The sequence below is a fragment of the Ursus americanus genome, chromosome 25 (assembly GCF_024610735.1).
Source record: "Ursus americanus isolate L20-20 chromosome 25, mUrsAme1.1.p, whole genome shotgun sequence".
In the NCBI taxonomy this organism is placed as follows: Eukaryota; Metazoa; Chordata; class Mammalia; order Carnivora; family Ursidae; genus Ursus; species Ursus americanus.
The window spans coordinates 42,529,176-42,553,592 of record NC_142151.1 but is presented as its reverse complement, the minus strand read 5'-3'; the positions used below and the strand labels follow the sequence as shown (position 1 = coordinate 42,553,592).

General features: G+C 53.7%; 1 protein-coding gene across 4 annotated transcripts in view; it reads left to right on the top strand.

Moving 5' to 3' along the window:
* The window catches only part of GALNT6 (polypeptide N-acetylgalactosaminyltransferase 6), a 34,732-nt gene extending 10,315 nt beyond the window's left edge, over positions 1-24,417 (top strand). For all 4 annotated transcript variants that reach the window (XM_045801024.2, XM_045801025.2, XM_087855845.1 and 1 more), the window contains 10 exons: positions 598-1,190; positions 2,915-3,087; positions 11,830-11,979; positions 13,047-13,281; positions 16,418-16,535; positions 17,935-18,135; positions 18,671-18,802; positions 19,409-19,510; positions 20,947-21,099; positions 22,110-24,417. In XM_045801024.2, the coding sequence (XP_045656980.1) occupies positions 700-1,190; positions 2,915-3,087; positions 11,830-11,979; positions 13,047-13,281; positions 16,418-16,535; positions 17,935-18,135; positions 18,671-18,802; positions 19,409-19,510; positions 20,947-21,099; positions 22,110-22,223 (1,869 nt within the window). In that variant the 5' untranslated portion in view covers positions 598-699 and the 3' untranslated portion in view covers positions 22,224-24,417. The remainder of the gene's footprint in view (positions 1-597; positions 1,191-2,914; positions 3,088-11,829; positions 11,980-13,046; positions 13,282-16,417; positions 16,536-17,934; positions 18,136-18,670; positions 18,803-19,408; positions 19,511-20,946; positions 21,100-22,109) is intronic.

The following is a 24,417-nucleotide window of genomic DNA, read 5'->3' as shown; positions in this document are numbered from 1 at the left end:
GCAGAAGTTTCTCTGGCATGTAAAACTGGGAGTAGAATTGCAGGGTCATAGGGTGTGTGTAGCGTATTTTTTTCTTCTTCATTATTTTTCTAAAAGATGTATTTATTTATCATTGGAAAGAGAGAGAGAGTGGGAAGAGGAGCAGAGGGACAGGGAGAGAAAATCCCAAGGAGACTGCCCGCTGAGCACGGAGCCCGACCTGGGGCTCAGTCCCACAACCCTGAGATCGTGACCTGAGCCAAAACCAAGAGTCAGAGGCTTACCCTTAACCCAGGCACCCCGGGTGGGCACATGATAAATGTTGCTTGGTAACGCCACATTGTTTCCCAAAGCGGTTATGTTGGTTAAACCTCTTCATGCAGAATTTCAACGTTCATAACATCCGATCCCTGAGTGTCACAGTCTTCAAGCAGGAGAGAAGCACTGAGTCTGGTTCCTCATCTTGTGGATAGAGGAGATTTAGGCACGGAAGAGTTAAGTGGCTGAGCCGAGGTGTGGTCACCATTCGGCAGCAGAGCCTGGACGCAAACCCCCAAGCCCCCAGACTCCCTCCATATCTCTGCCTTGGCTCATTTCTCTCATCCCTTCTCTTCTCAGGCTGAGGCCTGAGGTGTGGCCGCCACAACCTCTGGAGCTCTTGCCGGGGTCAGGCCCAGCACCCGGAGCTGACCCAGCCAGGGTGCCCGTCGGTTCCCCAGGATGCGGCTTCTCCGCAGACGCCACATGGCCCTGCGCCTGGCCATGGTGGGCAGCGCCTTCGTGCTCTTCCTCTTCATCCTGCACAGGGATGTAAGCAGCACGGAACAGGCCACCGAGAAACCATGGCTGAAGTCGTTGGTGAGCCAAAAGGATCACGTCCTGGACCTCATGCTGGGGGCCGTGCACAACCTTAGAGATTCGATGCCTAAGCTCCAGATCAGGGCTCCAGAGCCCCAGGAGACACCAGTCTCCGCAAACCAGTCCTGCCTGCCTGGGTTCTACACCCCAGCGGAACTGAAGCCCTTCTGGGAACGGCCACCCCAGGATCCCAACAGCCCCGGGGCCGATGGGAAAGCGTTTCAGAAGGACAAGTGGACCCCCGTGGAGACCCAGGAAAAGGAAGAAGGCTATAAGAAGCACTGTTTCAATGCCTTTGCCAGTGACCGGATCTCCCTGCAGAGGGCTCTGGGGCCGGACACCCGACCCCCTGAGTAAGTAGCACCCAGAGTCCTGGGGTGGGGCCAGGGCTCTGCCCGAGGTGTGACTGGTGTGGTCATGGCCATGGGCCAAAGGCCAGGTAAAGAACTGTTGGTGATTGTATGATATGGGCAAGGATTTCCTCTAAGCCCTCCCTTCCTTTCCTGAACAGTGCCCTTATCTTCACGGTTGGTATCGTGGTCAGGCCAGAGGCCCAGGGAGACCATGACAGTTAAATGACCAATTATGAAATTACAGTTACGAAGGTGACAGGATCCAGGAGGAGGAGCGCAGGGCCTGGGACCAGGACCTGGCATGAGGGTAACTGGAAGGGATGGTTCCAGACCTCAGACTCCACAGAGGCCTGCCCGAGAGCCTGTGGGACTCTGCCGTTGAGAAAGGGACGTTTCCAGACACAGCCCGGATGGTCAGGACTATCCCCCCGCCTCCTGGTTTCCCTCTGTGAAGGGCCACAGGACCAGGAATTCATTCCAGCCTCTAAGTGAAGCCGTGTATACTTACGGTTCTGGGCAGTGAACCAGCACTTGGATCTCTGAGCTGTGGCCACCTTGCCCCGAGGCTGCCGTGGCTGAGCTCACCCGGTCCTCAAGTCAAAGATGTTGTCTCTCCCAGCTCAAGAGTTAGACCCTTTCTGGCCTTTTCTCACAGGGCAGGCCCCTCCCTTGAGTTCAGGATTCCTTAGGGCTGTGAACCTAGGGTGCCTCCGACTTGGCCCAAGTATGAAAGCCCTAGAAGGTGGGGCCGCTGGGAGTTATCAGGAGCTCCTCAGCAGGGAGGCAGGCAGGGCAGGAGGGCAGCCAGTGGAGGAAGCTGGGGAGTCTGTTCTGCAGGATTCGTAAGCAATCTTTCTGATGGCAGAGGCGGATGAGAAAGGCTGTCAGGGGTGCCTGGGGGGCTCAGTCGGTTAAACGCCTGCCTTCGGCTCAAGTCATGATCCCCGGGTCCTGGGATGGAGCCCCACGCCTGCTTCCTGCTCAGTGGGGAGTCTGCTGCTCCCTCTGTCCCTCCCCCTGCTCCTTCTCTCACTCTCTAATAAGTAAAATAAAATCTTAGAAAAGAGAGAGAGAAAAAAATAGAAAGGCTGTCAGACCACATGATTCGCTGAGGTCTAGGATTCACACTGTCCCACCCCCAGGCGAGGCAGAGTGTCAAGAGTGTGGCGGCGTGGCCACATGCCCAGCGTAGCTGGAGTGGAGTCAGTGAAGACAGAGGAAAGGTCACAGGAAATCGTGCGTGATGGTAGTATCAGATTACAGGGGATTAATGAGGAAATGAGTTAAAGCAGCACTGTAAATTGTAAAGAAAAGAGTCTTTTTCTCTCCTTGAGTACGGAAATTGTAGCCACTTTTCTCAGATGTCAGATTTGCCCTTTATTACTTCCCTTCGGGGACCTCTGGATTGGATTACACTTCTTGCAGTACGCACATTACTGAGGAAGAGAGAGCCAGCCCTGGGAACTCCTAGAGCAGACGAGAGAAATCGCGGGGAGGGCAGCGGAGCCCTCCGCATCGGAGCTGGGGCACCGAGCCAGCTGTGGGGCACATGGGGTTTGGAGTGGGTTCACTAGGACCTGTGCAGAAGCTCAGAGTCGGTGGAAAATCAGAGTAAGCCGGGAACAGGGAGCAGAGGATGGTGATGGCAGCCTGTGGACAGGGCCCTCCCACCCCTGGAACTCCCGGGGACCTGGAGAGCTGTATCTACGCCTCCATCCTTCTAGATGTGTCGACCAGAAGTTCCGCCGCTGCCCTCCGCTGCCCACCACCAGCGTCATCATCGTGTTTCACAACGAGGCCTGGTCCACGCTGCTGCGAACCGTGTACAGCGTCCTGCACACCTCCCCTGCCATCCTGCTGAGGGAGATCATACTGGTGGATGACGCCAGCACTGACGGTGAGGCCGGAGGGGGTCCTGAGGAGGGGGCCGCTGTGTCCCCTGTACTCTGGGGAGGAGGGCGGGTCCTCTCAGGGGCGCAGGCGCCCCCACCACCTGTTGCCTGATACCACGGTTCATCTTAAAGGCCAGGAGCAGGGAGAAGGCAGGTGAGGGAGAGGAAGGTGGGGACAGGGGGCAGGTAGACCCCATTCCCGGAGCCTGAATTCTATTCCCACTTCAGCCAGTGAGTTCCCAAGGCCTTGCAGTTCTGGTTTCTAAGACTCTTAGAGCTGTCCAGCCCAACTCCAGGTCAGACGTGCTGGGAGAAGGCAGGGCAGCGGTGGGGGTGGGCCTTCCTCTCTGTCTCCTACCTGCCAGAGCACTCTTCTACTCCCGGAAGAATCTAGCTCAGACGCTCTCTTTGCTGTAGTCGGTGAGAGGTAAGTGAGGTTGCTACCCAAACTTCCACCCTTTAAAGAAATTCCACAAACACCTACTGAATAGTCTGCCTGGCCTTGACCCAGGCAGAGGGGACACCATGACAAATGACAAAGGAGACAGAGCTGCCCTGAAAAGGCCAACAACCCGCATAGGTCAGAGGGCCGCTTACGACACCAGTCACGTGGTGTGGCCCATAAGACAGCCCTAACAAACGTGAAAGAACATGGACTCGAGGGTCTGACACCCTGGAATTCAAATCCTAGCCCTGATTCTTCCGAGCTCTGTGACCTTGGGCAAGATACTTACCCCCTCTGAACCTCAGTTTTCTCTCCTAAAAATGAAGACGGTTGACTCCCTCACATGCTGGGCGAGGGATCCGAGATGGGGGATCAAGGAGATAATTCACGCACCACGGAGAACTCAGCATCGAGTAAGAGCTCCGTAAGCCTGAGATTCAGTTTATTCTTTGTACGGGAGCAGTGCGCCGTGAGGGTACGTGGCCAGAGTTATTTCTGCATGGGACGCCGAGAGTGGCCCACGGTGCAGGCCAGACGGAAGCTGGGCCTTGAAGCCCGGGTGTCTGGGGAGAGACGAGGCGCTGAAGGGCATTCCTAGAGGAGAGAATAGCACAAATTGAGTCCTAGAGACGTAGTGTGGACAATCAAGAGGTTTGGTGTGGCGGAAGCTTAGGTTTGTTATAGGAAATAACACAAAAGGTGTTGAATTGAAATTCATGCCATGCTAAACGTATTTAGGACAAAAATGAGGAGTCATTGAAGGTGTTTAAGCTGGAGAATGACATTATCTTAGAAGGGTGGCAGCTTTGGGGAAGGGTAAGTGTCAGGAAGGGAGGCAGAGGACCCCAACTCCGGAGAAGAAGTTCTTAGAGTCACCTGAGAGTGGGATGACGGGCCAGAACGAGGACAGGGGCTGTGGGACCGATGCCATTCCCATTAGGCTTGGCACCTCCTCCTCTCCCCTGTGGCACATGACATTTGTGGCTCTTCTGGCTTGGCCTCGGGCACCTGTGCTCCCTTTTCAGGGGCAGGAACTGATCCCACACTTCCCAGTGCATGTCCTGGGGCCACTCCAGTTTTGCTGCTGCCTCCATACCTTCCCCAGTCTCCCTCCTGCCCTAGAGGAAGGCTGATGCCAAAAAATGGAGTAGGGCCGGGGAAGGTGCTAGAAGGAGGAGCCGAGTGTGAGCACCATGCCTGCAGGGTGTTCACACTTCCCCAGGGAGAACAGACACACAGCAGCAACACTTAGAAAGCAAGGGCAAGCCAGTATCAGGGATGCAGTGAGAGGGTCTGGTGGACAAGGGGCTAGAGATTAGTTTTCTAGAAGGGAGAAACACAGAGTTTGGCAGACAGAGGAGTGGCGTGGGAGGGTCCTGCAGGGAATCTCGGGAGCAATGGGATGGCTGGAACGAGAGCAAGTGTATCAGCTGCCCTTCCTCTCAAACACGGTTCTCTGGAGACCCTTCTCCCCACCACCACCCCCCGCCCCCCACCCAGATCTTGGCTGCCCAGCCTGCAGAAGCAGCTTACCTTGAATCACAGGTGGTGGAAGTTCTAAACTGTCTTAGCTTGCCACCCGGAATTTTGTGCATCCGTAAGGGACAACTCTTCTGACCAGGCAGGACAAGTGACATAATGCCAGGCTGGCGTGGGCAGCATCTGAAGGGCACAGCAGCCTGTGCCTAGTGGGGTGGACTTGGCGGGATCCCCCATGGCTCCTCCAGAGGGTCTGCCCCTAGCTGGCCCCCAGACACGTGCTCCCATTCTGTCTGGCTGTCTCAGAGCCGGTTCCAGTGACCCAGAATCACCTGCCTGAAAACCAAAAGCAGTCCTTCTTCTGCGGCTGCATCCTGGCCTCTTTGACAATCTGTTAAAAGCTCCGCCCCCCTCCCTAGAAGAGCGTACAATTGCTACATCAGTGGGCACACACCCACATTTTTGGCATGTAATTCCAGGGAATTCGCGGACCCTACAATAAACCTTGAGGGCTTTTGGACCTAGAGGTGCTTCCAGCAGCGCTCAGTTCCGTGGGGAAAAGGAAAAAAACTCAGATCCATGGTCAGAGATCACCACAGCCCACAGCGGGATAACATTTCCCACGTGTCTGACCATTTGATCAGATTAACTGGCTCTCGTTAGGCGTGCGCGCGCGCGCGCACACACACACACACACACACACACACACACGGGCTGTGTCTCTGCGGAAACACAATGTCCGTGCTCTCGTGCCCTCCTCTCTGGCGCCGGGTGGCAGTGGTGTGGCCATGAGTGTACTGCCATTGGATACTGGCCTGGCGGGAAGAGGCCTGGGGCCGGGCTGGGGAACTTTCTCTTTCCCACTTTGGAGTCCGAAGCCCAGGCAACCGTGCCCCCAACAGGGCATCACTGTGTTGAAAGCCCTGCCCTGCCTGTCGGGGAGCCTGAGGGGGAGGGAACCTAGGCCTCTCTCCTGTGGGAATTTGCTAGATGGATGGGAAGAAAGGGAGCGAGTACCTTAGGGAGAGAGGAGTGAGCAGGTGGCGATGGCAGCAGGCGTTGCTTTAGGAAGGGAAGGAGGGAAGGGCAGCCCCGGAGGAGGGAAACACACTGAAACCCAGGAGAGGAGACATTTGGGGAGCACTTTGGATTAATTCAAGATTTCCCCCACTTCCATCTCCCCATGCTGCTCAGAATTGGAGTGGTAGGTCCGCTTGGGGCCTCCTGAACTCCTGAGTAATGCAAGTTGGGAATTGTTCAAAGCCCCTGATTTCAGTCGCATTACAACTTCCAGTGTGTATTTCAACAGGTCAAGTTGCCGGATCACCTCTAGCTCCTCCCTCTGCACGTGTTTTATGATATAAGAAGGCCTCTCGATGGTAACTCTGTGTCCTGGATTTTCCGGGGAAGTTTCCATTTCGCTGTTTCCTTCTGTTTCTGCCCATAGAGAAATTCTGTTTCCACGTGTTATTTCATCTGCCGGCCTCCTCCTTACACCTGGAAACGGAAAGTGGCCAACAATGAATCGTGATTTAGGTTTGAACGTAGGGCCCTGTGTCCGTATCTTCTATCTGGACCAGTGCATTGTTGAGCACGCCCAAAGGGTGTCATACTTCTTTATTTCTCCTCTTATCCTTCCAAAGGGATTAATCAAGAAAAATTTCCCAGTTGCAGTTAGATTCAAGGCTGAATAGAACACAGATGGGCGTGAAAATAGAATAAAAACAAACAAAACAGGAAAAATGAGTGAGGAAGTCCTGCCTACAAGAAAGGCTTTTCTCTTGTTCTTTTCTAGCTTTTTCAGAAGCCAAGGAAGAGTGGGACAGCCCACAAGAGAAGAGAAAACAAAGGCAGGCTTTCACTGATTTGCTTAATAAGGTTTTTTTTTAGTTACCTACCGGGGACCACACCCTGTGCTGGGCCATGGGGCGACAGCAGTGAACACGCAGGGCAAGGTCTCTGTCGTCTTAGAGCCTACTTTTTTAATGGGAAAGACAGAAAATAAATAACTTCAGATAATAAGTGCTCTGAAGCAATTAAATTAGAGGAAAAAGAAAAAGAATGCAGGGTGATGGGCTAGTGAATAATCAGGGAGCTCTTTTAGTCACAGTAGCCAGGAAAGGCGACTCTGGCTGGTCCCCTGTAAAGGGAACAGCAGTGGAAAGGCCCTGAAGCTCGGTGTATTAATGGGGCAGAAATAAGGCCACGAGGCTGCAGTGAGCAAAGAGACACAAAGAATACTGGTACAGAGTGAGTTTAAGAGATGAGCAAAACGGAATCACAAGACCTTTGTAAGCAACGGTCAGTGTGTGGATCGTCCTGTGTGTGTATGTGTGTGTGGTAACATGTACATAACACAAAATTTACCATCTTAACCATTTTTAAGTGCACCCTTCGGTGCCGTTTAATACGTTCGTATTGTTGTGAAACCATCCATCACCAGAACTCCCTCATCTTCCCAAACTAAAACCCTGCAGCCTTTAAACAATAACGCCCGCATCCTTCCTTCCCCCAGCCCGTCAACCCCATTCTACTTTTCTGTCTCTCTGAATTTGACTAAGGACCTCATACAAGTGGATTATTCAGTATTTGTCCTTTTGTTTCTGGTTTATAATGTCTTCAGTGTCCTCCGACTCTTGATTTCGGCTCAGGTCATGATCTCAGGGTTGTGCGATTGAGTCCCACATTGGGGCTCTGTGCTCAGCAGGGAGTCTGCTTGTCCCTCTTCCTCTGCTCCTCCCCCCACTCGTGCGCGCTCTCTCTCTCTCTAAAATAAATAAATGAAATCTTTAGATTCCACAGATGAGTGAAATCATACAGTATTTGTCTTTCTCGGCTAACTTCTTTCACTTAGTGTTACACCCTCTAGGTCCATCTATGTTGTCACGAATGGAGAGGTTTCATTATTTGTCATGGTGGAGCAGTATTCCCTTGTGTATCTACACCACATCTTTATGCATTCAGTCGATGGATGCTTAGGTTGCTTCCGTGTGTTGGCTACTATAAATAATGCTGCAATATACATAGGGACGCACACATCTTTTCAAGTTAGGGTGTTTGTGTTCTTCAGGTAAATACCCAGAAATGGAATTAATGGAGCGTTGGTACTTCCATCTTCAGTTTTTTGAGGAGCCGCCATATTGTTTTCCACAGTGGCCGCACCAGGGCACATTCTCCCCAATAGCGCACAGGGTTCCCTTTTCTCCTCCTCCTCACCGACACATGTTTCTTGTCTTTTTGATACTGGCCATTCTGCCTGGCGTGAGGTGATATCTCCTTATGGTTTTGATTTGCATTTCCCTGATGATGAGTGACGTCGAGCATCTTTTCTTCATGTGTCTGTTGGCCATCTGGGTGTCTTCTTTAGAAAATCGTCTATTCAGGTCATCTGCCCACTTTTTAATCAGGTTATTTGGTTTTTGGTGTTGAGTTGTCTGAGGTCTTTATATATTGGGGTATTATACGGACTATATCATTTACAAAGACCGTCTCCCTTTCAGTGGGCTGCCTTTTCATCTTGTTGATGGTGGTTTCCTTCTCTGTGCAGAAGCCTTGTGATTTGTCATAGTGCCAATTGTTTATTTTTGCTTTTGTGTCTCTTGCCTGGGGAGACATATCCAGAAAAATATTGCCAACGTTGATGTTCAAGAGATTACTGCCTATTTTTTTTAGGAACTTTATGGTTTCAGGTCTTACGTTTGGGCCTTGAAACCATTTTGATTTTATTCTTGTGTATGGTGGAAAAAGTGGTCCAGTTTCATCCTTCTGCGTGTGGCTGTCCAGTTTTCCCAACACCACTTATTGAAGAGACTATTTTTTTTTCCTGCAATGTATGTTTTTGCCTCCTTTGTCATGGAATGACTATATAAGCGTGGGTTTATTTCTGGGCTCTGTATTCTGTTCCATTGATCTATGTGTCTGTTTTTGTGCTTTGAACACTATAACTTGTGGTTTGAAATCTGGAATTTTGATATCTCTATCTTTGTTACTCTTTCTCAAGATTGGTTTGGCTATTTGGGATCTTTTGTGGTTCCATGCAACCTTTAGAATTATTTGTCCTACTTCTGTGAAAAATGCTATTGGTATGTTATAGGGACTGCATTGAATCTATAGATTGCTTTGGGTAGTAAGGACATTTTCACAATATTAATTCTCCCAATCCAAAGCATGGTATATCTTTCCATTTATTTGTGTCATCTGCAATTTCTTTCAACATCTTATAGTTTTCAGAATATAGGTCTTTCACTTCTTCGGTGAAATATATTCCTAGGTATTTTATTCTTTTTTTTTTTTTAAGGTTTTATTTATTTATTTATTTATTTGAGAGAGAGAGAGAGAGAGAGAGCATCAGTACTGGCTGATGGACTGATTGTGGTGAGTGAGAAAAGGGAAGAATCCAGCATGACTCCTGGGTTAAACCAGCTGGAGGGAAGCTGGTACCACATACTGACAGGGGGAGACTAGCAGGGGCAGGTTGGGAGGAAATCTGGATCCATTTTGGGCGTGTTAGGTTTGTGGTTCTGTTAGACACCCAAGTGGAGATGGCAAGGCCAGGAGAAAAGACCTAGGAGCCGCCTGCGTATAGATGCTATTTCAAACCATGGGACCGAGTAATGCACGTGTGTCCGAGGTCCCAGGAGTCGCATAGACTCCAGTCATGAGGAATGGAGCTGGGCTGGGGTGGTGGGTTGTTGAACCCAAGTTAGGAGGTGAACGTCTGGGGGACATAAGAGAGTAGGGATGGGCTTGCCTGTGTCCCCACACTCAGGTCAGCTATGCTCATCTCTGGACCATATGTTCGGTGGGTCCGGGGTGTGACGGGAAGGAGAGGCATTACTTAGGGGAGTTGTCCCCTAGAAGGGCCTGAGGCTCATGCTCAGAATCCCCAGGTCCAGCCTAACCACCTGAGACTGGAAGGAAGGCGTGGGAGGAGGGCTCTGTAGAGCTTAGCACCCCCTGGGGTTCACAGCTCAGCGCTTCTCAGTCTCTTACCACAAAACCCACTTCCTATGATGCTTTGTCCTTGGGTTATCTCCACCACCATGAACTTCCTCTGAGCACAGTTAGGCAAGTTCTCAGGGGGACACATCAGCCACGCTGAGATGGTGAGGCTCCTGGTTGGTGTTCCTCCCTCCTCCTTCCTGTTAGAGCCAGCACTTGGGGCTGTCGTTACATTAGGAGTCCAGGAGCTTCTTGAGGGCAAGACCCGGACCAGGCCCATCCCTGCCCTGGATGATGTCTGGCACCTGGGCGGCGTGTGAGCAGGTGTTTGCGGAGTTCTGGGCTGCAGCTGCCAAATGAGGTCGATTTGGACGCCTAAACGTCAGGGACAGTGCCCCGGTTTCAGAACATGTTAGTCTTCCTAGGAAAGAATAAGTAAGAAAGTCAGCATGTAAGCATCTTGTTCAATGGCAGCCACGTGGTAGGTGCTCAAGTATTTGGGCATAGCGTGTGCGTGTGCGTGCGTGTGCGTACGTGTGTGCATGTGTGTGTGCGTGCGTGTGTGTGCGTGCGTGTGTGCGCGTGCGGGTGTGCGTGCGGGTGTGTGCGTATGTGTGTGTGTGCGTGTGTATATGTGTGTGCGTGCGCGTGTGTACGGGCATGTGCGTGCGCATGTGTATGTGAGTGTGTGTGTGAAAGGGAGAGAGAGGGGGAGGGAGAGAAATCAGACTCCCCCCAAAATGAATTGATTTCAGGCCCCACCGTTCGTATAACACCACATTTGAAGCAAGGCCCAAGCACTGGGCTGATCCCAGAGCCCCGAACAGAAAGGCCACACTCCTCTGTCACGCCTGCCCTCTGCCTCCTCTTTCAAAACTCTAGGCCCCTCCATTCTGCACAGTCGGGAACAGAACTGTGGCACAGATAAACCATATAGTGGTGAATAAACCATAAGTAAGATTCCGAATGTGGTTCAAGATGGATTATTTCAAAAGAGAGCTATTTTTAAGCCCTGAGGATTTCAGAATGAGTAGCAGGGTCATGAAGTAAGCCCCCCACTCTGAAGGAGCTGGAGATCTCAGCAGAGCTACTCCCCCCCCCCAAATTCAGGATGTCTGTGCCTACTGCAGGCTCCCCCAGCCCTGCATGACCTCTGGGGGGGTCACTGATCACCTCCCTGCAATCGCCACTTCCCTGGGCAGCAGGCTCACCCCTGTGCCTGGCACAGGGCCAATACTTGGTACATGTTTTTTTTTTTTAATTTAATTAAAAAGCTGCTCAGTATCCTTTCATCTTCTTAAAGATTTCTCCATGCAGAGGGGTTAATAAAGAGGATTAGAATACGACTTCTTGCTGCTGACCCAGCAAGCCAGCAATCAGCATTTGTGGTGCCCTACCTGTCCGCTCACTCGGAGGAGCCTGGGAGACAGGGAGTCAGAGGTACTGAGAGAGGACTGCCACACCCCCAGGCGTGGAAAGGAGAGGAGGCCGGAGTCACAGTTCCGAAAGATAGTGGCTGAGAAGATGCAGAGACCAAGGGGCCGCCGAGAGCCTTTGGCGGAAGTTTATACTTGATTTGAGACCAAAGAAACGCAACTCCGAGGTCCTGGCTTGGGGAGTAGAAGAGGTTCCTAGGTAAACAGGCCCAGGATCGGCAGGGCAGAGCCAGGCTCCCGACACGGTGGGCTTGGGGTGCACGGGGTGCTGGGCCACACGCAGGGCTTCCTGCTTGCACCCGCCCCCGACCTCCGGTGCCTACGGCATTCCCTCGTTCAGTAGGTGTCCGGCCACCGGGAGCCCCGGGAGCCCCGAGAGCCCCGGGAGCCCCGAGCTGGGCGCTGACGGAGCCCTGAGCCGGCACCAACGACACTGTCCCTTCCAGACTACCTAAAGGACCAGCTGGAGCAGTACGTGAAGACGCTGCAGGTCGTGAGGGTTGTGCGGCAGGAGGAGCGGAAGGGCTTGATCACTGCCCGGCTGCTGGGGGCCAGCGTGGCCCAGGCCGAGGTGCTCACCTTCCTGGATGCCCACTGTGAGTACAAGCCAACCAGCCTGGCACCCAGGAGGCCTGAGGGCGGGCCGGTCCCCTCCCCCGCTCCCCGGCAGAACGAAGAGCCGGGGCCAGGGCATCACCAAGGCCCCCGCTCTTCTGGGATTAAAGGTGGCTTGGGGCTCGCATCAGCTAGCGTCTCATGCCCTCTTCTCATCCCAACCCCAAGGATGTCGAATCAGCAGGCACACAGGGCCCTAAAGTAATCGTCACCCCGCAGTTGCTGGGAGTGTGCTCTGGAACCCCAGACTCCCCTCTCTCTTCCTTGCTTGCTCTGTCCCTCATTCTGAGCTCACCCCTCAGAGAGGCCCCCTGTCAGCACTGGGAACTAGTTTGTGGTGCTGTCCCATAGGGCCACGTGGAGCCGAAAAGGCCTCCCCTTTGCCCCACACCCAAACACCTCCCCACGGTGGTCTGGAAGGAAATTGTTCCCTGAAAGCAGTGATATGTATTAGGGAAAGTTCTAGACTCGGAGTCAGGAAACCTGGGTTTGCCTTCTGACTCTGCCAGTAATTAAGCCTCAGTTTCCCCATTTGTAAAGTGGGAATGAGGATACCAACCCCACCCACCAACAGAATTACTACTCCAAGGGCCAGATAAAGTAATCTATACAGTTCACTGAGAATCTCAGAGGGCTAGACGAGCGAAAGGGATTATTGTTCCGCAAGCAGAGCTGAAGCTTGAGGTGCGGTCCCCCTGGGAGAGGGGACACCCCCCCCTTCTGAAATCCACACCGGGGTGGGGAGGGCGGATTCGGACAGGCTGGAAACCCGGGCTCTTCCCTGTGCTTTGGATCACTCCAGTTGACTGTGTTATTCCCCTGAGACCTCCAGTCTTCCCTTCAGAGTTACCTCCACCTTTTGGGGGTGGGCAGGAGGGACCCAGGAGATCTCTCTCTGCTTTCTACAACTGTGGAGCTTGCCCATGTTTCTCGAACTCTGCGGAGTAGGGGGAAGGTTCTCTTGTCCTCCTGAGTCTCCCTGTTGGTGTGGGGCCTGGGCTCAGCTGTGGCACGACCCTGACTGCTGTCTCCTGGCCCCGACCTGCAGGTGAGTGCTTCCACGGCTGGCTGGAGCCCCTCCTGGCTCGCATTGCTGAGGAAGAGACAGCGGTGGTGAGCCCAGACATCGTCACCATCGACCTGAACACTTTTGAGTTCTCCAAGCCCGTCCCGAGTGGCAGAATCCACAGCCGTGGCAACTTTGACTGGAGCCTGACCTTTGGCTGGGAGGCTCTCCCCGCCCATGAGAAGCAGAGGCGCAAGGATGAGACCTACCCCGTCAAGTAAGGACCGTAGCCTGCTCAGCCCCAAGCTGGCTTCCAGGGCCCCGGGCCGTCTTAGGTCCACATTTATCAGGCACGCCACAAAGCGTGGGATGTAGTTCCCTTACTCCTCATCCCCTGTGAGGCGGATACTAGGATTAGCCTATTTGACGGGGAAGAACACAGCCTTCTAGGGGTGAGCAGTCGGCCTCAGATGGTGCAGCTAGCAGCTGGTGGAATAAGGATCCAGAGCCCACGCCCCCAACCGCGGCCCTGCGCTCCCTGCCACCATGACCGACGGCTCTTCTTCACCACTTGCTCTGCGCCAGGCACTAAGGGCTTCACGTAGTTTGTCTGCTTGTTCCTCCCCGCACTAGAAGGTCGTGACGGGTGTGTGCAGAGGTGCCGAGGGCGGGTAGAGGCCACTGTTACATCGCCTAAACATTCTGCCGTTTGCAGTTTGTTACAGACGCCCTGAGTTTCTCCGGTAGCGGGCCCGACAGCAAGTCGTTTGGGTTCTGCCAGCTCCGGACAGTCTGTTGCGTATTCTTCCTTGTTGTTAGTTTTTGTGTCACCACCGTTGGAAAGTGTAAAAATCATTCTTTGCCCAGCGCCTTACGAAGTCAGGCCGGCTCTGGCCCGTAGGCCGTCGTGTGCCTGCCGCTGAGTTATACGGTGGATACTTGAAAGTTTACCCACGGGTTAATGCCCAGCTGGGTCTGCCCCTCGTTCCCCCGCCCTGGCCTTCCCTCTCCGGATTGCCCATTGGCATTGAGACGACAAGTTCATTTCATTTTGTTTATTTTTTTAAGTAGGCCCCGCGCCCAACACAGGGCTTGAATTCACCACCCTGAGACCAAGAGTCGCGTGCTCTGCTGACTGAGCCAGCCGGGCACCCCCACCAGTTTCTTTTAACAGATGTCTCAGCCAGCCTGAGTTGGGGAGTGACTTTTAGAGAATCCTCTGGTTTTGGATCGTCTGTGCCACTGGGTTCCCATACTGGCCAGGAAACTTAACTGATTATACTTCAGGGATGGAGGGAAGCAGAGGCTGGGGATCCAGTGAGCAGAGAGGTAAGAGGAAAGGCTTGAAAGGAGGAAAGGGTCAGAGTTCCTCCCCCTCCACGGGCCCAAATCCTAAGACATGCTGCCCAGAGCCTCAGTAGAGTGGACCCTGTGGGGGCCACAGGGAGGAATCCCATGGACCCTGAACAGCCTGCTTGCTTTGGCTCCATTAGAAGGAAAAGAAGCAACCGGAGAGGGAAAGAAGAGAAGGCAGGAGAGAGAAAAGAAATTGGAAGTCCCTATTGACCCTCCGCCTGTTTCGTAGATGTCTTGTGTTTGGTGTGCACAGCACCAAAGTCCCCCTCCCCCAAACGGGGGGCCAGGCACACAGTGGGACAGTCAGGGACAGGGCACCTGGCCCCTGCCCATCACTGCTGGCCCCTGCTCCAGTGTCCGAGGACCGTGCAACTAGAAGACAAAGCTCCAGTGTTCGAGGAATGAATTTGCTCCGGGTGTAAGCGCCCTGGTTGTATGCATGGCTTCCCCCAGGCATTTTGCATGGTGCCCCACCAGGAAGCCTGTGGGCAGTACCCTCCCATCCTCATTCTCGAAGCTAGCAGGTGCCTAAGAGGAGCGGTAAAGGACCCAGGAAGTACAGGGTGTTGCCAGAGGAGTGTTGGGTATGGGTCTGCAGTGAAGTCCCCAGGTAGGGCTTATCCTCAGAGGTAATTGGTCAGCGCCATCTTGGTCAGAGAGACCCCTCAAGGCCAAGAAACAGGCCCAGGTCAGAGAAGCTCTCAAGAAGAAGCAGATGAGCTCCAAAGTGCTCACCTGGAGTCCCAGGGCTCTCGGAGTCTTTCCAGGACTTCTCTGGGGGGGTGCTTAGAGTGCCTGGGAGAGGCCAGAATCAGGGACAGAAAGCCTGCCTGAGCACGAGAGTCTGCTGATTGAAATTCCTTCCAGAAAGTGGCTCTGGGAGCCACCTCCTACTTAAGGAGTGACAAGTGCAGCCACAGGGTAATGCCAAGGTCAGGCTTCTAGACCACTCAGTCCAGTCTGGTGAATACTGACGGAGGCCCTGCTGTGTGTAAAGCACCTTGATAGGTTCTGGATTTACAGAGAAGGTTTCAGCCCCTTTCTGCTTGAGTGTGGCACCTACAGCCACCCACTGAGGGCAGCAAAGCCCTACCCAAGCCAGGCCGGGCAGGGCGCGGATGCCAGCGGCTTATGATTACGTACAGACCCCCGCCCCTGTCTTCCTCGGGTTCCGACCCTGCCCTCAGCCCTTAGCCCAGCCTCTCTTGTGAGCAACGTGCTGTGTGAGGTCTAGGACTGAGACTTTTTTTTTTGGCCAGTTTGGCTTCCAGTGGATCTGCACCTCCCTGCCTTTGTCTGAAAGCCAGGAGAAGCTTCTTGGAACATCCAAATGCTCCCGTTAGTCCAAATGGAGCCAAATTTCACCTCACTTCCTACTCTGGTTCCGGGAGCATCTCATCAGTTTCCTCTGCTCAAAGCAGCTGGCAGCTTTCCCCAAAGCGGAAGTTTCTCATGCAGCAGGACTAGGCCCTCCTAACACCATGGTTTTCTAGTCCCTGAAAAGGACCAGGGATTCTGAAACAATGGGGTCCCTCCAGGTCATGACATTCATGCGTTCCTGGTTTGAATCCTCGTTCCGAGGACAGTTTGACACAGCTTCTGACAACAGTATTTACAGCGCTCTAGGAACTTTGCCGCCACAAAGCAAACGACGGTGCCTCTCCCGTCAGCTGCTGGACTGAGCTCTCAGCCAACGAGAACTTTCTCGGCTGCATGACTAATGGGCAGCATGGGCCCTGGTGGCCCGTGTTTGACATATCCTGCCTGGAACGAATGAATGAGCGCCTTTTCAAAGAGAGTGATGATAATGACATCTCTCCTTGACCTGGTCCCAGAAGGTGGGAAAGAGCACATCAGAGCTCCGGAAACGTTTGCTGAATGAATAAGGTAGTGGAAGAGGGGCTGCGCATCCCAGGAAAGAAGAAAGGAGGCAGACTGGGGGCAGGGGGAGGGGGCCAGTGGCAGCCTAGCACCAAGTCCACAGCTTTCCACACCAGGCTTCTGCTTGTCTTCCCCCCACCCCCAAGATGCACTTGCTTCTCCCTCTGTCTCTCCAGATCCCCGACGTTTGCCGGCGGCCTCTTCTCCATCTCCAAGGCCTACTTTGAGCACATCGGTACCTATGATAATCAGATGGAGATCTGGGGAGGGGAGAACGTGGAAATGTCCTTCCGGGTGAGAGTGAAGAGGGCTTCGTGGGGGAGCCACCATGGCCCAGGGGACGGCCTGAGCCCCTGTCTCTCAGGCCGTGGCAGCCTCGGGGATATCACAGCTGGAACTGGACTTAAAAGGGTGTTTGTTTCCCGTCCTGGCGGCACCTTTCCTCTGCTCCCCCCACCCCCGTCCGTGGCAGGAGGGCTTTGGGAATCAGATTGGACAACTCGGAACAAATTACTGGGCAGAATTCCTCAGAGGGAAGGGATTATAGTGGTAAAGGAACCGGACGTCTGAGGCTCGGTGACGGCTTTCGTGAGGTCTGTGGGGAAAAGTGTTAGGGCGAAGGTGGAACAGCTCAGTCAGCAGTCACTGTCCTTTCTCAGGAGAAGTCAGGTTTCCCCTTCCAGGTTAGAGGACACAGGCCCTGGTGGCCTTTGAAGCTTTCCTACCCTCTGCTCAGCAAGCTGTGTATCACTGAAGATGGTGGCCCCAACTCTGGTGGACCCCACAAGTCTGAGGGAATTCCGGGAATAAGGCAAATCAGGATTAGGTTAGGAAGAAAGAATTCCCCCTGCATGAAGTCCGCACAAATCCCCGCGTGAGGGGGGAGAGGTGATTTGCAAGTAGATGAGCTCGTGTGCGAAGTCACCTCTCACGGCATCTGGCATGTATCAAGCATGTCATTGATGCCTGTGTCACTATGACTAGGACCGTGTATTTCTGTTGCTGCTGTACGAAAATGAGTAACAACTTATCTACTAATATAAAACCTAAGAAAGAGAGGACGCAGGTGGGAGGGATGTCTTAACCCAGCCCGCTAGCATAGAGACGGGCCACCAGGTCCGGCCCCGTAACTCCCAGGGTTCTGATTCTAGGCTCATCCAGGAGCCTCTGACCTCTGTTCTCTCTCCTGGGAAGCTAATGTGCTAAAGGTTCAGGCGACTACCCCAGCCCCCCTGGAAACTGACTATCCTTGCCATAAGTGAGGCACCAGTGCTCTCATGGGATCACAAGTGTATCTTGATTTGAGGGAGCTTGAGTTTCCAGTAACACCTGGGTGAGCTGATAAAATCACATTTCCAGGTCAACAAGCCAAGGGACCGGAGCTCAGAGTAGGTATACAGACAACAAAGTTAGCCGACCATCTTTTCTCTAAAGTGGGCCTTGACAACTCTCAGGACCCTGCAAATCTCCATTTGTGTAAATAAGAGTTGAACTAACACCATAGAGCGAGGGATTGCGTAGTCATGGCCTAGGAAGGATCCTGGTCCATGCCCTTTTTTTCTAGGAGAGAGAGCAGAATTTCCCTGAGTGCTTAGACCTGGGACCCTAGTGCCCTGGGACTAGCACAGCTGCTTGGGGGGGACGGTGACCCACGACCCCTCTGATGGCCCTATCTTGTGTCCTCTTGTGGCAGGTGTGGCAATGTGGGGGCCAGCTGGAGATCATCCCCTGCTCTGTGGTGGGCCACGTGTTCCGTACCAAGAGCCCTCACAGCTTCCCCAAGGGCATCAGTGTCATTGCTCGCAACCAGGTGCGCCTAGCTGAGGTCTGGATGGATGGCTACAAGGAGATTTTCTATCGGAGAAATATGCAGGCAGCCAAGATGGCCCAAGAGGTGAGAGGAAATGGCGCTGGGTAGGGGTTGGGGGGAAGAGAAGTGCAGCATCCCAGACCCTAGTCAGGGGCTTAATGGTAGAGGCCCGCCCATCTCTACCAGCTGGTGCCTCCCTTTACTCCTCAGACCCTGTGAGCTGGAGCCCAGGGAGGCCAGAGTTTGAAGGCTAGCGATGAGAGGAGCCTGAGCAGTCTTGGCATCTTTTAGGAGGGGAAGGAGAATGGACTTGAAGAACCTCTTACAGGAGGAGGGTCTTTGCTCTGAGAGGCTGAGAAGTGAGCGCTGGGAGGAAACCGACAGAGAAGTCACAGGAGATGCAGGAAGGAGGAGGCTGTGGGTGGGGGTCCCAAAGCCAAAGCGGAGGAGGGGGCAGTTAGATGTGGGGCTAAGCCAGTAGCCCCAACAGGTTCTGAGCAGGAATGAGCAGGAGACCCATTCTGGGAGAAAGTGGCCCCAGAACCTCTGGGCAACTTCATCCGTACAAGCAGGTCAAGGCCGGCAGGACTGACCCTTTGGGGCCTGGCTTGGTTGGCAGAAATCTTTCGGGGACATTTCGGAACGACTGAAGCTGAGGGAACAGCTACACTGTCACAACTTCTCCTGGTTCCTGACCAACATCTACCCAGAGATGTTTGTCCCCGACCTGAAGCCCACCTTCTACGGAGCCGTAAGTCTCACAGGCCAGCTTGCCCACCCATCTTCACAAGAACCCCCAGGAGTAGTTCAGAACCACTTACCCCACCCAGGGGTGGCAAAAAGAATCCATTTTTACTCTCTACACTCCTTTATCCCAAGGAAGACTGAAGGGCCACTCTGGGGCTTCTAGAGAGAACTCAAACTTTGTAAGGGGGAAACGACCCATAAGCAGTGGTTCTCAAACATTCACCTGCATAAGAATCACCTGGAAGGCATGTTAAAACACGGATTGCTGACTCAGCAGGACTGGAACGGGGCCTGAGAATATGCATTTCTAACAAGTCCTCCGGTGAGGCCGACGGTCTGGGGATCACACTTGGGGAATCCCTGCTCCTGAGGAAATTCCCACGTGCTGAGGGCTTCTCGCAGAGACCTGGCAGCCTGGGAGGCTCCCCAGCCGGCCCGTGCCCAGCCTCTGGGCTCAGCACCTCACTTTGCTATTACGTCCAGGCGTCTTGGGTCCGTGAGCAGAGGAGAAACCCAGCCGTGCAGATTGAGTCCAGTTGAGCCCCACACCACAACCCAAACCATTCCTAACTGAGCCATCCTGGCTCCCCTCTCTGCTCTCATCCTGCAGATCAGGAACCTCGGCATCAATCAGTGCCTGGATGTGGGTGAGAACAACCACGGGGGGAAGCCCCTCATCATGTACACCTGCCACGGCCTGGGCGGCAACCAGGTACCCAGCCCCCCACCGGAGCCGGCAGGCCCCGCGAAGCCAGCTTCTGGAACAACTCCTCTCTTCACGGGCTTCTTTCTCCACTCAAAATAGTCCTTTCCTGGGGTGCCTGGCTGGCGCATTCGGTTAAGGGGCCAGCTCTTGGTTTCGGCTCAGGAGGTGATCTCAGGGTCACGGGATCGAGCCCCACGTTGGGCTCTGGGCTCTGCGGGGAGTCTGCTTGGGACTCTCTCTCTCCCTCTGCCCCTCCCCCTGCTCGCACTCTCTCTCTCTCTCAATAAAATGTTAAATCTTAAAAAAAAAAAAAAAACAAAACAAAAAACCTTTCTGAGGACTAGGGTCAGGAGATCCAGGGAGAGGAAGAGATAGCAGCACCCCTGCCCTCAGAAAGCTCCCCGTCTGAGATGGACGCGGTCTGAAGTATGGAGTAGGCACGTCTCGGGAGCACTGGGCACCAGCGGCAGGGCCTAGAGAGGGCGCGGGAGGGGATGATTATTAATCAGGAGGGCTTCCTGGAAGGGCCCAGTTGCTGAGGGAGGTTTTGGAGTAACTGTGGAAACTTTTGGAGCACTTGATTTCACCCACGCCCAGCTTCAACGCCTCCCCTGCCCAGAAGCCACCGCTCTGACTCTGTCACCCAGCAGTGACCCCAAAACAACCATCTACTGACATGTCACAGTTACCTGGCCTGCTGGGAATGTGCCCCATGTTTTATGGTGTCCCAGCTCTTCCCTGAGGACTAACTAGTGACCTCCCTGACCCCGGTCCCTCAGCCTGCTCTGAATGCCCAGTGTTTGGTAAGGAAGAGGCACTTGACCCAGAGCTGAAGCCAGGAAAGGAGTGGCGTGGGACACTGGACAGGCTGCCAACCTGTGCAGTCAAGACGAACTCATTATCAAGCCATGTCCTATACCGCTGGCCCACACGATGATTTTAGCGGTACCTTGGTGAACATTTTTTGTTTTAAACAAAGAAACTAGCGTAGCAAGCCCATGATTTCACAGATAATGCATACAATGAGGCTAAGTTAAATTTTGAATGATTTTAAAGAAAAAATACTGGGGCGCCCGGGTGGCTCAGTGGATTAAGTGTCTGCCTTCGGCTCAGGCCATGATCCCAGGGTCCTGGGATCGAGCCCTATATGGGGGTCCCTGCTTGGTGAGGAGACTGCTTCTGCCACTCCCCCTGCTTGTGCTTTCTCTCTCTCTCTGTCAAATAAGTAAAGTCTTTTTTAAAAATAAAAATAAATATTAAGTAACTATTATTCCAAGTATAACCCAGATATGGTAAAAATCCTGAAGGTAGCACACGAATTACCGATGTCTTGGCGCCCCCTCCCTCGCCTGCCCCGGAAGGTCAGGTCTGGTGGAATCTTAGGCAGCTGGCTCTGGAAGGGAGTGGGCAAACTCTCGGCCTCCTCTTGTCTTGACTCCTAGTACTTTGAGTACACGACGCAGAGGGACCTTCGCCACAACATCGCAAAGCAGCTGTGTCTACACGCCAGCGCTGGCACTCTGGGCCTGAGGAGCTGTCACTTCACTGGCAAAAACAGCCAAGTCCCCAAGGATGAGGAATGGGAATTGACCCAGGTGAGTCAGCTGCCCGGAAAGCTCAGAATCGAGAACCTTCAGCCACGACCCTCCCCCCCCTCCGCCCCCCCCCCCCCGCTTCTTTTCTGCATCTTCAGCCATGTAGCGGATCAGAGCAATGGAGAACGTCTGGAGAGAGTGGGCTTGGTCACCGGCAGGGTTCTTGGGGCGTCAGTGATGTCTGGTGAGGTCTGGCTCTGGCTGATACAAAGTTGAGTTATGGTCCGTGGCCGTCGCTGTCATGGCTCAGGTATTTTTAAGGCTGAACCCAAGTCGATGAAGGTGAAGATTCACCCGTGGCTCCTGCCCGCCCTGTGTGTGCCAGGTACAAAGCTATGTACCCACACAGCATGAGTGCGGCTCCTCTCTCAGAGGCTCTTCCCAGGGAGGGAGTGCCCCCACGTGTGGCGATGAGCCAGCTGAAGCCTCAGCCAGTCTGTGACTGGCCCAAGCCCCATCGTAGTAAGTGGCAGACCTGGGATTCAGACCTAGATCATTCTGACTTAAAAGCCTGGGTTCTTTCTAGGACACCACACTGCCCCAGGGGGTAGAATGTAACTTCTATAATACTGGACCCAAACTAGCACGACCCATGAGCCTCCACACCCCAGCCTCCCCCAGTCTTCAAGGAAGATCGGGACTCTAGGGAAGGGAAGAGTATAAATAAGATCGAAGGCAGAAAGTGAAAGTGTGCAGCGGGGGCTCAGGCCTTTGAGCCTGGGCATCCAGAGGAGGGGTCCCTGAAAGCGTTAGCCCCGTGCCCGGCCTTCCTCTATTTCAGCTGCTCAGGCTAAAGCCGGAAGTGGGAAACTGACACTGGACACAGGGGCAAACTCAGGAATGCACCCTGTCCGGGTATCTGGCATGCAAAGAAAGAAATTTGGAAGTGTCTTCTTTGTGCCTTGTTGTATTTCCTTTGCTTTTTACTTATTGTTCCCCATCTCATTGCCCCTAGTAGCACCGTTAGAGATCTGAAGCCCGGGTTGACCTTTTACTGTGTCATCTTTTAGGACCAGCTAATCAGGAACTCAGGATCTGGTACCTGCCTGACGTCTGAGGACAAAAAGCCAGCCATGGCCTCCTGCAACCCCAGTGACCCCCACCAGCACTGGATCTTCAACTAAGCCCTCGGTCACCCCCGTGGGATTTCCCATGGGGAAGCAAGCCTCTCAGGAAATAGGATTTTAGAGAATCTGATATTTGAGAACCTGATTATCAGCTTCTCTATGGCCTTAAAGATGGATTTCTAAACCCAGTGGCTGTCAGGGCAGGATCTTCCTACTGCTTGCAACAACACAGGGCCCATTTTCCTTCCTCCACGTTGACGAAAGAGGCCGTTGGAACACATGACACTTGGTCTAGGGCTTGCCTCCTGTCCTTGAAACAGACTTCCAGGCGGAGAAGGCAGCCTAGGGAGGGCGCGAGGCAGCAATACTGAATTCGAGAAAAGTCCCTGGTCATGCGGGGCACCCACAGACTAGTGAGGTAGCACCTTCAAACAGAGACGAGGGGTCTACAAGAGTCTCCCTGCTCATATTGCCCGAAGGTCCTAGAGCCAATTAGTTTCTAGAAAGCACTCTGATAGAAATCCTTCATCTTCTTTCGTCTGCACAGTAACCCTGTGAGGAAGACAGGCCGGGAACCACCAGGCCCATTTTACAGATAAGAAAGCAGAGGCAGAGAGAGAGAAAGAGGCTTGTCTGTAGTCCCACAGCTAGTGGATGGTGGGAGCCAAGACTGAGACTTGATTTCGAATGCTGGGCCGGAGCTCCTTCCGCCACACCACAAGAACACTAGACCCCGAGCCATCAACCTTCCGGGTCTCTCTTCCCTCCGTGTTGACCACTTCCGGCTGGCCTGCTTCCGTACAGCCTAGAACGGCGGCTCCAGGCAGCCACGAGGGAGACCACCGTTGGGCGTCCTGGGATGTTAGTGCCGAGAGCAAGCTCGTGCAGCCAGTGAGTCTGAGCTCTCAGTCCCAGAAGCCTTTTTTCAATGCCCCGTATATAACGTAGATGACAGGCCGAGTGGCAGGGGCAAGGTTGAGGGTAGGTGAGGATAATCCCGACAGCCCCTGAACTTCTAAAGGTCTGTGAGCACCATTCGAAACTGTTGTTTTAGTCTAACCCTACCGTTTTCCTATTGTGAACCTGAGGCCAGATGAGTAATTTGTCTAACACCACACGGCAAGGTATCGGCAACCTGAGACCAGACCCCTGATGAGTCCAGCAAGAGCCCTGGGCAGTCTGAGGAAGCGGGGACAGTGTGGAGAATTGAGCATGACCACAGCACTGGCCTCGTCTGCTGTACCCGCACGGAGTCCCCGCATGGGGCAGACCCACACGCGTGTCATCTCTTCTCCAAGCAAGTTGGACCCCACCATGCCTGGCCACTTGGCCTGAACATGAGAGCCCAGCTGCCCAGAAGGGCTTCAGACTTTCGGTAGCAGGCTGTCATCTCGGGCATCCCCACATGAGGGTGCCATGGGACCACAGCCGCCTCTCCCGGCACAGCCCCCACTGCAGGGGGTCTCCTCAATTCTGAGAGCCTTCGACCCTGTAGGGGAAACATTCTGGGCTAGCCCAGCTAGTGGGAGAGGAGAGAGTGGCCAGGATACAGCCAGCGATGGGGAAAGGGAAAATTCTTTGCTGGAAAGAGAATTGGACCTGAGATCCCAATGAAAATAAAGGTCTTATGGCGCTGGGGAAGCAAACTTGCCTTTTGTTCCCCCTCCCCCACGTTGTCCCTTAGCTGGTCCATTGGAGAATCCATTGATTCAGGCTGTGGAGAGCCACACACGTCTGAAAAGTCCTGTCATGTCACTGTCTCTTGTCCCCAGACATCCTCTGGCCCCCGATCTTGCCTACATACTGTGTGTCAAGCCCACGTAGACATGAGGTGATGTTAAGATGAGACTCTTCCCCCGTGGAACCCACACTCTCGCTGGGGAAGCAGATGGAAGCCAGTCAGGACGAGCCTGGAGGTGTTCAGAGCTGTGCTAGGTGACATGGAAAGAACAATTCCTGCCATCTAGGGGAATCGGGGAAGGCCTCACAAAGACGGTGACATTTGACCTTCGGCCTCAGGGATGAGTTCTTAGCTGGGATCTCACGCAAGCAGGTGGGATCTGGGATGAGAAAAGTCACAGAGAGACGAGGCTGCAGTGGCTCTGAGAAAGCAAGGCGACATCAGGGCAAAGGAAGAGTGGATGCAGAAGCGGAGGGTTGGGCCACATGACTCACGGGACCTAAGTCCTCTTGTCTTCACAAAATTCTTAAATTATGTTTTACAACTGCATTGGTACAAAGATGAATATAA